The sequence below is a fragment of the Drosophila bipectinata genome, chromosome 3L (genome assembly GCF_030179905.1).
Source record: "Drosophila bipectinata strain 14024-0381.07 chromosome 3L, DbipHiC1v2, whole genome shotgun sequence".
Classification (NCBI taxonomy): Eukaryota; Metazoa; Arthropoda; class Insecta; order Diptera; family Drosophilidae; genus Drosophila; species Drosophila bipectinata.
In genome coordinates, this window is record NC_091738.1 from 5,413,825 (window position 1) to 5,425,698 (window position 11,874).

The 11,874-nt window shown below is 47.1% G+C and overlaps 4 protein-coding genes across 7 annotated transcripts; 2 read left to right on the forward strand and 2 right to left on the reverse strand.

Moving 5' to 3' along the window:
- The first annotated feature begins 98 nt into the window (after positions 1–98).
- On the forward strand, positions 99–5,267 carry Zn72D (Zinc-finger protein 72D). Of its 4 annotated transcripts, none has more exons than XM_070280375.1 (6): positions 99–250; positions 503–604; positions 710–2,129; positions 2,189–2,689; positions 4,395–4,579; positions 4,634–5,267. In XM_070280375.1, the coding sequence occupies exons 3-6, from the start codon at positions 725–727 to the stop codon at positions 5,192–5,194; spliced, it is 2,652 nt and encodes an 883-aa protein (XP_070136476.1). In that variant the 5' UTR covers positions 99–250; positions 503–604; positions 710–724; the 3' UTR covers positions 5,195–5,267. The 4 variants fall into 4 exon arrangements, with proteins under 4 accessions (XP_070136476.1, XP_070136477.1, XP_043065596.1 ...); XM_070280374.1 differs by having other exon boundaries at positions 150–439; XM_070280376.1 differs by lacking the exon at positions 503–604 and having other exon boundaries at positions 131–250.
- A 193-nt stretch (positions 5,268–5,460) lies between these two features.
- On the reverse strand, positions 5,461–6,241 carry LOC108128358 (MRN complex-interacting protein). Its single transcript, XM_017245916.3, has 2 exons — positions 6,116–6,241; positions 5,461–6,056 (listed from the first exon to the last, which is right to left on the reverse strand). The coding sequence occupies exons 1-2, from the start codon at positions 6,164–6,166 to the stop codon at positions 5,589–5,591; spliced, it is 519 nt and encodes a 172-aa protein (XP_017101405.2). The 5' UTR covers positions 6,167–6,241; the 3' UTR covers positions 5,461–5,588.
- Positions 6,242–6,444: 203 nt separating this feature from the next.
- On the forward strand, positions 6,445–8,656 carry IntS9 (integrator complex subunit 9). Its single transcript, XM_017246030.3, has 3 exons — positions 6,445–6,521; positions 6,582–7,739; positions 7,799–8,656. Exons 1-3 carry the CDS (start codon positions 6,513–6,515, stop codon positions 8,603–8,605), a joined length of 1,974 nt encoding a protein of 657 aa, XP_017101519.2. The 5' UTR covers positions 6,445–6,512; the 3' UTR covers positions 8,606–8,656.
- IleRS-m (Isoleucyl-tRNA synthetase, mitochondrial) lies at positions 8,599–11,824 on the reverse strand. Its single transcript, XM_017246029.3, has 6 exons — positions 11,603–11,824; positions 11,266–11,542; positions 11,008–11,212; positions 9,747–10,946; positions 9,356–9,686; positions 8,599–9,301 (listed from the first exon to the last, which is right to left on the reverse strand). The coding sequence occupies exons 1-6, from the start codon at positions 11,765–11,767 to the stop codon at positions 8,654–8,656; spliced, it is 2,826 nt and encodes a 941-aa protein (XP_017101518.2). The 5' UTR covers positions 11,768–11,824; the 3' UTR covers positions 8,599–8,653.
- Between the last annotated feature and the right edge of the window lie 50 nt (positions 11,825–11,874).

Below are 11,874 nucleotides of genomic sequence, written 5' to 3' on the forward strand. Positions count from 1 at the left end.
AGCAGAACTTCAGTAGCCAAATTTTAAAATAATTTTACTTTTTTGTCAAAAAAAAAGAAAGTTTATTGTTCTTCTCCTGTATTACTTCATAAAAATTTTTAATATAAATTTTATTTTCCATATTTTAGTAACCAAATTTTTATAAAAAGAATATCGATATATTGATAGGCTGATACCTTTTGCGACAACCCTACGGTCTCACATCTCTACCGGCGCATATAGACTGGATTTTTCAGCGTGCGAAAAAAAGGTGATTAAAGTTACAATAGCAGTCCTCTGACTGGATAAAATATTGGTAAAAAGTGTCCTTTGAACTGTGAGACACACGTGTAACCCATTGCATGTCAGCTACACACGCGAAAAGTGCGTCTAAAGTTGCAGGAAAAAAATCAATACCAGCGAACGGGTGAAAAAAAATTTATGGAAGAAGAGAAAAGTGGTGGGGGCTTCTTTTGAGAGAAACAATTGGCATGACGTGACTAAGACCACTTTGCCTTTACAGCTATAAACAGGCTATTACCCGGAAAGCACATATAAATTCCCGAATAAATCCGCATAAATATTGACTATAGAATAGCGAGTAAAGGAGTAAAACAAAGTTAATGTAAGTAGCACATGGGGTTGGGGCATGGGATGAGGTTTTGGGGGCCATGGGGCATTAGGCATTGAACCAGATTGGCAACAAATTCGATTTCCTTCGTAATTGCAGTAGCAACGAGCGACAATGGCCAACAACAACTACGCCGGGTTTAACTACGGCGGCACTCAGTACAACACGGGCCAGGTCTCGTACCCGGCTGTAACCAACGCCACATACGCGAATGCTGCTGCTTACCAAAATGCTGCTGTAGCTGCCGGCCAGGGTGGCTATGCAGCGGCCGGTGCCGGGGGCGCTGGCTCCGGTGGTGCGGGTGGTGCCTCCTACGGTGGCTATGGCGACTATCGCAATCCCATGCAGTCGTACGACGCAACCAAGACATTCTACCAACAGTCGCCGGCCAGCTACAACGCTCCGGGCTCGGCAGCCGCAGTCAGCAAAACCCACTACTCAGCCCCGCCGGTGAAGAATCCCGTCAAGAACAAGATGGACAAGTCCAACGGCGCCCAGAAGCCACCAAATGCCCCACCTCCGGGGGGCAATAACTACAGCGGCTATGATTCGGCTATTTATAATGCAGCCAGTATGTATGTGGCTCAACAGCATCAGGGTGGACCGGGACCGAAGCCGAATGGCGGTGGCAACAATTGGTATCAGCGCAAGATGGGACCTGCTATTCCAGGAGCTCCGGCTATACGAGGCATGCGCCCCAAGGCCCCGCCACGCCCCCAGCAGTTGCATTACTGCGAAGTGTGCAAGATTTCGTGCGCCGGTCCGCAAACATACCGCGAACATCTCGAGGGACAGAAGCACAAGAAACGCGAAGCCTCGCTGAAGATGTCGGCCAGTGCCACCAGTACCACTCAGAATCGAGGCAACAACTACCATTGCGAGCTGTGCGATGTGACTTGCACCGGAACGGATGCCTATGCCGCCCATGTGCGCGGTGCCAAGCACCAGAAGGTGGTGAAACTGCATCAGAAGCTGGGAAAACCGATTCCCTCCGATGAGCCAAAGAAACTGGGAAAGATCAATTTCGTACCAGCCGCGGGCGGAGCTGCAGGATCGTCGGGAGCTGCTGCCAAAGCTGATGGGGCGGCTAACGAAAGTGATGCAGCTGGAGATCTCGATGATGGTCTGGACGATTCGCTGGGCGAGAACCCGGACAACATAAAGCCAGTCGGCGGCGAATACATTGAGGAGGTCAAGGACGATGAGGGTAAGATCCTGAGCTTCAACTGCAAGCTCTGCGACTGCAAGTTCAACGACCCAAATGCCAAAGAGATGCACATGAAGGGACGTCGCCATCGCTTGCAGTACAAGCGCAAAGTACAGCCCGATTTGGTGGTTGATTTCAAGCCTACTCCTCGCCAGCGTCGTCTGGCCGAGGCCCGGGCCCAGCGTGCTCTCATGTCCTCCCATCGGGGCGGGGATGACCACGAGGGTGGCGGCAACTACTGGGACGAGCAGCGCAATCGCCAGTACAACGAGGAATATGACTACAATAATTGGATGTCGCGCAGCTTTGGAGGTGGGTGATCCAATCAGCTATATAAGTGTCTTCTTAAAAATGATTTTATATTTTTGCAGGTGCCCAGCGCTTTGGTCGCATGGGTAATGGTCCGCCGCCGCACTTTGGCATGATGCCCGGCGGAAATGTACGTCGTCCGGAGAGCACCGACGACCGTCACGCCATTGCCCGTCATGCCGAAATCTATCCCAAGGAGGAGGAACTGCAGACAATCCAACGTATCGTTTCGCACACTGAACGTGCCCTCAAGCTGGTTTCGGATGCTTTGGCCGAGCAACCGAGCGAGGCCGGCCAGGCTGCTAAGAAGGAGAAGACCGACAAGCCGTCGGAGAAGGATGGACGCGACAACCAGATATTCTCGTTCCACAAGGACGCCGATAATGGCGGCAATGTGGTGCGCATCTTGAAGGGCGTGATGCGGGTGGGCTACTTGGCCAAGGGCCTGCTACTGCACGGCGACAATGCCGTGGAGCTGGTGGTATTGTGTGCCGAGAAGCCGACGGCTGGTTTGCTGCAGCGCGTCGCCAATGTGTTGCCCGACAAGCTGAAGGAGGTGGCAGGTAAGTGAACGACTCGCCAGGGTAGTAGTCCTTGTTTTCGAAACAATTTTTTGAAAAAATGATATTTTGGTTGTCCTATTAAGAGGAACGAAAGACAGTACTTTTTCCAGAGAAATGCGGCAAAAAAAAAATGAAAACAAAAGAAATAAATAATAAATACTTTGCTGGGCCAATTTCACTCTGACCAGCGCAGGTGAATTTGGTGGCAGTTTGTAAGCTACATACATATGTAGTCCAATATCCAAAATATCCAAGTGTTCGGGCGCCAAGATGACAGATTCACGAAACTCACGAAAATCCCATTCGACCGGCAATTTGTGTGGAAAAAGTCAAAAAAAAAAATAGTAAAGAAATAAATATATATAAAAATTATTGTACATAGTACTACTAGTAAGGACAACTACAGTTGAGCCCTGTTGTTGCGGTGGATCTGAATTGCCACGCCAATACCGCCAAAAACCACCGCGCCCAACGCCCCCAGCAACATAGCCAACTAATTGCGAATAAAAACGTATTTGCCGTTTTCAGCTTCTCTCTCTGCAGGATAAGTTTGCGATCCTAGAAGCTACACACATATGTATCTATCGCTCTAGCCTCTAATGCTCTAGAGTGAGAGTTAGCCGTCGTTCAGTTAGCCGTCAGTAGCTGTAGCTCAGTTCTCCCAGGTTGTCCAGATTGTCCAGATTGCTCCCTCGTCTTGACTGCTGCTGCTCCTTCGCTCGCTCTCAGCCAAATCAACCAAAAGGATCGTCACGGTAACAACGTCACGGACGGAGTCATCCAGCCTCCAGTATCCCTTCAAGCGGATGGGTTGTGTGGTGGCCTCCAAAAAACTTAACCAAACTCAAAAAAAAAACAGATACAAAGGAGTATATTTATACAAAGTCTATCCAATGTTTGGTCCAATCTGGGGTCCTAAGTCATAATCCCTCCTTAACTAACTAACTTTGTGTAAATAAAGTCCTTTGATGGCCAAGAAGTTGAAAAAAAACACGCCATGAAGCAATGCGATTGATCCACACACTGGATCTGCTTGACCCAAAATTGCATCACCATATAATATATATCTCTCGAAAGCAAGAAAAAAATGAAAATATATATATAATATATATATGTATATGCCCAAGCGGCCGAAATGTGTGTATCAAGCTTGATTGTCTAAATACAAGATATAGAATATAGATAACAGATTGCAAATATCGAATTGTGACCGAAATTTGTGTTGCCAAATAATGTTTTCAAACACTAACCGATCAAGATCAAAATATCTCTAAAAAACCATTCAATATATGTAATTCAAGTCGAAATTCAAGTAAAAAGTGCGCTCTAAGTGGAATTGCAACGAGTGGGGGGTATTGTCTCCATCGATGCCGTTCCGTTTACGAGAGCCGCCCATACCCGAGATCCCAGCACGCAAGTCGATTGAAGTTCATGTTTGCTGGGAGCCGAGCGGATGCCTGGATCGTGGAAAGAAACAAACATTATTCGTGCTTATATATATCCCCCCCCCCCATAAGTGATAATATTTCTATTTCTATATATATCATTGTCTCTTACTACATTGTATTATCGTGCGGGTCTCTTCACTGGAATTTGTTCGCTTCACTCACAATGTTTGTCTCTTTTTCCAACCCGAATCTAGTATTTTGAATCCAACTTTCGTGGATAGCCCTTTGATCTTCCAACCATCTACTCTCGTTTCCAGGCGACGTTCCGGTCAACTATCGTGTCGAGGTTAACACCGACGATGCCGCCGTTATCGTCCTGGATGAGGCTGTTTCGGTGAAGATTACGCTCACCTCTCCATTGCTGCGCGATGCTAACTCTGATGGTTCCGTCAAGGAAGAGGGCGACGATGCCGAGTTCTTGCCACGAGAGCCGTGTCTTCGGGTAAGTAATGGACATCCTTGTTTGAATTCAATAATTAAAGTCCTTTCTGTACAGGCTTTGGCTGACCTGCGTCATGCCAAATGGTTCCAGGCACGCGCCACTGGCCTGCAGTCTTGCGTCATGGTGATTCGCATTCTCCGGGACCTGTGCCAGCGCGTCGCATCCTGGCAGTCGTTACCCCAGTGGTCGCTGGAGTTGCTGGTGGAGAAGGTCATCTCCTCAGCTGGATTTCCCATCTCGCCCGGCGACTGCATGCGCCGCATCATGGAGGCTTTGTCCTCGGGCTTCTTGATCAACGGGCCCGGCTTGCTCGATCCCTGTGAAAAGGACCCCACAGACGCTCTGGTTAATCTGACCAAGCAGGAGCGCGAGGATCTCACTGTTTCGGCCCAGCTGTTCTTGCGCTACATCGCCTTCCGCCAAATTTACAAAGTCCTCGGCATGGAGCAACTGCCGGCCATGAAGTTTCCCATGCGTCCGTGGCGCATCAATCGTAAGAGGCGCAGGTCCTCCGGCAAGGCTGGTGCCCCCGGCGGCGAGTCCGAGTCGGCGGATATCGACGAAACCGGTTCCGATGAGAAGGTGGCCAAGAAGGAGGGCGGAAACTCGGCTTAGTTTAGTTCATAATCACATAGTCGGCTATTAAATATAACAATTCTTCTCAATATACACTATACACTAACTATTATCTCCACGAGTATTGAAACCGATTGGGACTCATCATCCGTTGCCTGGGCTGGATATTTATATATATAATAATCATGTGCAACATGTGCTGTCCAGTTGGCAATTAGAGAGAGAGACCCCCTAACCATATTTAAAGGAACATGCAAAGTGTATTTTTTCTAGCATTAGTCAAACTGAATGCAAAAGTATTCATATTTAGATGTCAACACATTGGTCCTCCCGCCTCTCACACAAATAATTATGTATATGTACGAGGGCGGATAAGATTTTAATAAAATATATAGAAAGAGACTAACATTAATGATCATTTAACTTATGGATTTCATAGAAAACTATCCCATTTGGAGCTTCTTTTGACCACAAGGGGTTCGCTTTCCGCCGAGCGTTTCAAGGATCGGGAGGTTTTCCTTTGGGATTTGTCAAAGCTCATGGAAAGTCCATTGTCCAGATCCATGTGCTCATCTTGGTGAATGTTTTGGGTGAATGTAGAACCTCTCGGTTTAGTCTCCAAAGGTTCATCTACATAGCTAGCCCATTTGTTGGTTTTCTTTTCCTGGGGAACGTTTTTCGTTTCAGAAGTCTCCTCATCTTGGATTCGATTGGAATGGACTTGGGCTGTGTGAACTAAAGTGTTTTTTCGCTGTTCCTCTCGTTTTCCGCGTTCTAAATTCAGATGCTGCACCTTGGCCCGGCATTCTGGCCCCGATCCTCGAAAGATCTCCGTAATAAGATCTTGTTTTTGTCCACAAATTTTACAATCCCATTTCTTTGCCTTCCTGACCAAGCTTCCCTTAATAATTACATTTCTGTTATAAATTAGATTATATTATAGATATTTTTAATATTCACCTGGTACATTTTGCATTGGTTGCATTGTAAAACGCAAACTTGTCCTGACATTTTTAAGCCGCCTAAAATCCAAATAAAAAGAGTTAGAGATGTGCGCGTGAGACCAATTTTAATCCGGCAACCATTGCATCCAAGGACTACTTTTATTTTCTCAAAGGACAAAGTTGAGGTCCTTTTTAGTCAAATATAACAAGAATATAATCAATTTCGGCTACTTAATTGTAATTATATTTAATTTTATTGTGAAATTCTGCGGAACTACTTGTTGCTTCTAGTTCCTTCGGAACCAGTTGGAACCAGATGCCAGTTTTTCATGGCTTCCATCCCTGGTCAAAATGTGTAAACAAATAGAGGGCGGCGTAGCGGGAGTTATCACTGCGACTATCACTCTTCCAAAATGCGTTTGGTAAATCATCCTGGTCATTAATATAAGCTTTATCAGCGGAAATGACTTCCTCTTTTTTAGTACTGTCTCAGTGGGGATTTGGCCAAGCCATGCTACATCATCACTTTCAAGGGTCTGAAGATAATGCTGGACTGCGGCTTGACGGAGCAGACGGTGCTGAATTTCCTGCCCCTGCCCTTTGTCCAGTCCCAGAAGTGGTCCAACCTTCCCAATTACACCCTCAGTCGTGACCATGATCCCCAGATGGATGGCGAACTCAAGGATTGTTGCGGGAGAGTATTTGTGGATTCTACGCCAGAATTCAACCTCCCCATGGACAAAATGCTGGACTTTAGCGAAGTGGATGTGATACTTATCTCGAACTATCTAAATATGCTGGCACTACCGTACATCACGGAGAACACGGGGTTCAAGGGCAAAGTTTACGCCACGGAGCCCACCCTGCAGATTGGGAGGTTCTTCCTGGAGGAGCTGGTAGATTATATAGAGGTCTCACCGAAGGCTTGTACGGCTCGTCTCTGGAAAGAGAAACTCCACCTCCTGCCAAGTCCGTTAAGCGAAGCATTCCGATCTAAAAAGTGGCGTACCATCTTCAGTCTGAAGGATGTCCAGGGCAGTCTCTCCAAGGTCACGATAATGGGCTACGACGAGAAGCTGGACATCCTGGGCGCCTTCATAGCTACTCCTGTCAGCTCTGGCTACTGTCTGGGATCCAGTAACTGGGTTTTGAGCACGGCGCATGAAAAGATCTGCTATGTGAGCGGCTCCTCCACCCTGACCACGCATCCTCGGCCCATCAATCAGTCGGCACTGAAGCATGCGGATGTCCTTATTATGACCGGACTGACCCAGGCACCCACTGTAAATCCCGACACCAAACTTGGCGAACTCTGCATGAACGTGGCTCTGACGATTCGGAATAATGGATCCGCTTTGATACCCTGTTATCCCTCTGGAGTGGTCTACGATCTCTTCGAGTGCCTGACGCAGAACTTGGAGAATGCAGGACTCAACAACGTGCCCATGTTCTTTATTTCCCCCGTGGCAGACAGCTCCCTGGCCTACTCGAACATTTTGGCGGAGTGGCTCAGTTCAGCCAAGCAGAACAAGGTCTATCTTCCAGACGATCCCTTCCCCCATGCCTTCTACCTGAGGAATTCAAAGCTAAAGCACTACAATCATGTCTTTTCCGAAGGCTTCAGCAAGGACTTCCGGCAGGTAAAGTCTTACAAAGGTAGTCCTTCCTCGATTATAATGTATGGTTTCTTTTCCATTAGCCCTGTGTGGTTTTCTGTGGCCATCCCAGTCTGCGCTTCGGCGATGCCGTTCATTTCATCGAAATGTGGGGCAACAATCCCAACAACTGCATTATCTTTACAGAGCCCGACTTTCCGTATTTGCAAGTATTAGCACCGTTCCAGCCGCTGGCCATGAAGGGCTTCTATTGCCCCATCGACACCTCCCTAAACTATCAGCAGGCCAACAAGCTGATCAAGGAGCTTAAGCCGAACGTCCTGGTCATACCGGAGGCCTACACCAAGCCACACCCCTCGGCCTCGAATTTGTTCATCGAACAGCCAGACAAAAAGATAATAACCTTCAAGTGCGGCGAGATAATACGACTGCCACTGAAAAGAAAGCTGGATCGGATATACATCACCTCGGAATTGGCTCAAAAAATCTCTCCTCGCGAAGTGGCCGCTGGTGTGACCTTCTCCACGCTGACGGGAGTCCTTCAAGTCAAAGACAAAGTGCACTGCATCCAACCATGTGCGGAAAGCACGCAGGACGAAGCGACGAACGGCACCAGCACCAGCACGGCTCCAACCAAGGAGGATGTGATGAAAAATATCAAGTACGAGTACGGCAGTATTGATGTGGAAGCTTTGATGAAGCGACTAACGCAGGATGGATTCTCCAATATCAAGCTGGATCGAACGGGTGGAGCTCTAACGCTCAACCTGGTAAACGAGGACACTATTATCAAATTCGAGGATAACGAAACTCACATAATATGCGGCGGAAAGCCCACAACACGCCTCAAACTGAGAGACACCATTATGAAATGCTTACAGAGTTTTTAAAAACTTAAATCTATTCTTAAGTCATAAAGAATCAACAAGATATACAGACTAGTTCCTTGCGGTCATTACTAAGGAGCAGCGATGGCAGGTCCCCTGCTCGGCGTTTTCCAAACTGTAGCGACGACAACGAGGACAGAGAGGTGCCTGGAGCGCCTTAACGGACACCTGGAGGTCCTGATCTGCGGTTTGGAGGAGGGTCACGGATCCCACTTGCAGTATTTCACACAACTCCGAGTTGGACCGAGGCTTTCCCATGGGATGGAGTTCTTGGAGGAGTTTCAACTGCTTTGCGTTTCCCACTTTGAGAACCACATCGATGTGCCAACTATTGACATCTCCAGCTTGTTGGTTTATGATCTTCTTGACCTCCAAAGCGGCGTTAACCACATCGTTGGCGTTTTGATCCTGCCATTGGGATTTGGCAGCAACACTTTGTTGGTGGAAAGCTGCTCCTGAAGTGTCGTAGTAGCTCCAACTTTCCTCCACCATAAACGGAACTATGGGCCACAAACTCTTACACAGCTCTTCGTAGCAGTGGGTGAGGGTCTGACGGATGGCAAGGAGTTCGCGTTCATCCCCACAATAGAGACGATCTTTAATTAGATGGACATAAACGGCGGACACTTGGTTGGACAGGAAGTTCTGAATGGAAGCCACTACGCGGTTGTACTCATAGGCGTTGTATAGCTTAGTTATCTTGGGAAGGGGGCTTTAATATTTTAAGTTAACTTTTAAGAACCGGTAACTTACCTCCGCATCAAAGTCAACTAGTTGACTCAGCAAGTATCTGTTTAAGAAGCTGGAGTCTTGAATATTCTCCTGGCTTGGTTGCTTTTCTCCAATGGCTCCGTTAAGATACCGCAGGGTGGCACGTACCTTGCTCAGATTTTCGGCTGCTTGCTGAAGCAGCTTCTCGCTGACCGTAATCGACATGTGCTGGGTGCCATGGGAAGCCACCCACCAACGTAGGACATCGGTTCCGTACTTTTTGGTTATCTGTTTTGGAGAAATCACATTTCCCAGAGATTTGGACATCTTGTAACCCTTCTCGTCGACCGTAAAGCCATGGACAAAGAGAGCTCTACAAGGGGGATTTAATTTTTAAGAATAATATGTATAATTATCCACAATGTCCACTTACTTGTAAGGAGCACAATCCCTAGCAGCAATGCTCATCAGCAGGGATGACTGAAACCATCCTGTGAATTGATCATAGCCCTCCAGATAAAGATCAGCCACCTTATCCTTCTTCAGCACAGCCGACCAAGTGCTGCCGGAATCAAACCAGATGTCCAATATATCACTGCCCTTGACTAAGTCATTGGCTTGGTAGCCCAGTTTTTTTAAGATCTCTGTTGGCAGTAGTTCCTCCAATGACTTGGCCCACCAGAAATCCATAGAGCCGTCTTTGCGCAACTCTTTACAAAAATGCTGTATTAGAACCTTGTTTAAGACCACCTTTCCAGTCTTTCGGCAGTAGAGAACCGGTATGGGAACACCCCAGGCCCTCTGTCTGGAAATACACCAATAGGGTCGCTTTTGGAGCTGGGTGAGCAGCGCCTTTTTGCTGGCCTCAGCATTGGCCCGGGGATATATTTCTACTTTTTCGAGGGCATCCGCAGCGGAGGACTTTAGCTTCTCCGTGTTGATGAACCACTGCTCGCTGGCGCGAATTATCACAGGCTTCTTGGTGCGCCAGTCTATGGGATAGGAATGCTCCAGAGTGGAAGAGTGAACCACATTATTGGTGATGTGCTCCAAGACTAAAGGGTTTCCTTGTTCCAAGACCGATTTTCCGACCAGAAAACTCGGAGCGTCGTCTGTGTATACTCCCTCCTCGTTCACCAAGCATTTGACGGGAATTTTCCGGGCAAGGCTGACCAGGAAATCGTCTGGACCATGAGCCGGAGCAGTGTGCACCAAGCCGGTTCCCTTACTATCCTGTACATGACTGGCATCGTAAAAGGGAAGATCATTCAGATCTTTGTCTATTAGATGTTTATAGGTAAGATCTCCCAAAGATCTGCTTTTTAGGGTCTGGACTACCTCGCACTCGATTTGGGTATTTGCCTCGAAGTCCTCCAAAAGGGCGGAGGCTATTAGGTATAACTCATCTTGGTTGTGTTCCGATAGGCGGACCAAAACGTACTCCAAGGAGGAGTTGTAGCAAATGGCTTGGTTGCTAGGAAGAGTCCAAGGAGTTGTGGTCCAGACCAGGGCGTAGAGACGTGTATCCTTTTCTGTTATATCCAGACCATTTGGGTTTATTGGAAAACGAACATAGACCGATGGGCTTATATGTTTCGGATCATACTCCAGTTCGGCCTCTGCCAAGGCTGTTCTATGGGAAACAAACATGAAATATGAATATTAAAATCTTATTTCTATATAGTATAAGTCACCTGGAAGATGGTGACCAGTAAACCGGCTTCAAATCCCGGTAAACCAATCCCTTTTCGTAGAGTTTGTAAAACAAATGAAGTTGGTTTTCTATAAACTCAGGTTGAAAGGTCATGTAGATGTCATTCTTTTGCCAATTTGCCAGTACTCCCCAACTGCTAAACTCCTTTTTCTGCGATTCAATGGCTTCTAGGGCAAAAGATCGGGCTGGAAAACAGGATATTTTTAAAAATGCCTCAATCTCCATAGGACCCACTCACATTTCTGGCGTATTTCCAAAGCATTCTGACCAGCAGCAGCACTGGTGGCCTTCAGTTCGATGGGTAATCCATGGCAATCCCAACCTGGAACATAATTGACCTGCTGCCCATGGGCTACTCGTTGGCGCAGTGTGATGTCCTTGAGGATTTTGTTGACGGCATGGCCCATGTGGAGTTGTCCATTGGCGTATGGAGGACCATCGTGAAGTATGAATGTGGGTTTATCCTTTTCACTTAAATGCTCCTGCTGGTACTGATAGGATACGGCTATCTTCTTCTGTAGAAAGTAATACTTTCTTTGAGGATTTAGCTTTTTAGGAAATTTGACCAAACTTGCCTGTAGAATAAGTCGCTCCTGTTCTTCACGTTTCACAGCTGTCAGTCGGTTGGGAAACTTTGTCTTTGGCAAATTAATGGTATCTGTGTATTTTTTAACATCTTTCTGGGCTATTTTCACAGAATAATAGCGATTTGCCGGACGAAATCTTAAAATACGAAGCATTTTGGGGAGCAAAGAAAATAAATGAAACGTAACAGCTGCCGGCAAGTGGAAATCAGCTGTTCGAGTGGAACTTAGGTACCATGTGGATTGTATGTGGATATTAAGTT

Coding starts and splice junctions, on each gene's coding strand:
- Zn72D (XM_070280375.1), top strand. CDS start 725: ATGGCCAACAACAACTACGCCGGGTTTAACTACGGCGGCACTCAGTAC. Junction 2,130..2,188: donor GATGTCGCGCAGCTTTGGAG/GTGGGTGATCCA, acceptor ATATTTTTGCAG/GTGCCCAGCGCTTTGGTCGC. Junction 2,690..4,394: donor CAAGCTGAAGGAGGTGGCAG/GTAAGTGAACGA, acceptor TCTCGTTTCCAG/GCGACGTTCCGGTCAACTAT.
- IntS9 (XM_017246030.3), top strand. Junction 7,740..7,798: donor TCAGCAAGGACTTCCGGCAG/GTAAAGTCTTAC, acceptor CTTTTCCATTAG/CCCTGTGTGGTTTTCTGTGG.
- IleRS-m (XM_017246029.3), bottom strand. CDS start 11,767: ATGCTTCGTATTTTAAGATTTCGTCCGGCAAATCGCTATTATTCTGTG. Junction 11,543..11,602: donor AGGAGCGACTTATTCTACAG/GCAAGTTTGGTC, acceptor TACTTTCTACAG/AAGAAGATAGCCGTATCCTA. Junction 11,213..11,265: donor TTTGGAAATACGCCAGAAAT/GTGAGTGGGTCC, acceptor CCTGTTTTCCAG/CCCGATCTTTTGCCCTAGAA.
- LOC108128358 (XM_017245916.3), bottom strand. CDS start 6,166: ATGTCAGGACAAGTTTGCGTTTTACAATGCAACCAATGCAAAATGTAC. Junction 6,057..6,115: donor ACCAATGCAAAATGTACCAG/GTGAATATTAAA, acceptor GTAATTATTAAG/GGAAGCTTGGTCAGGAAGGC.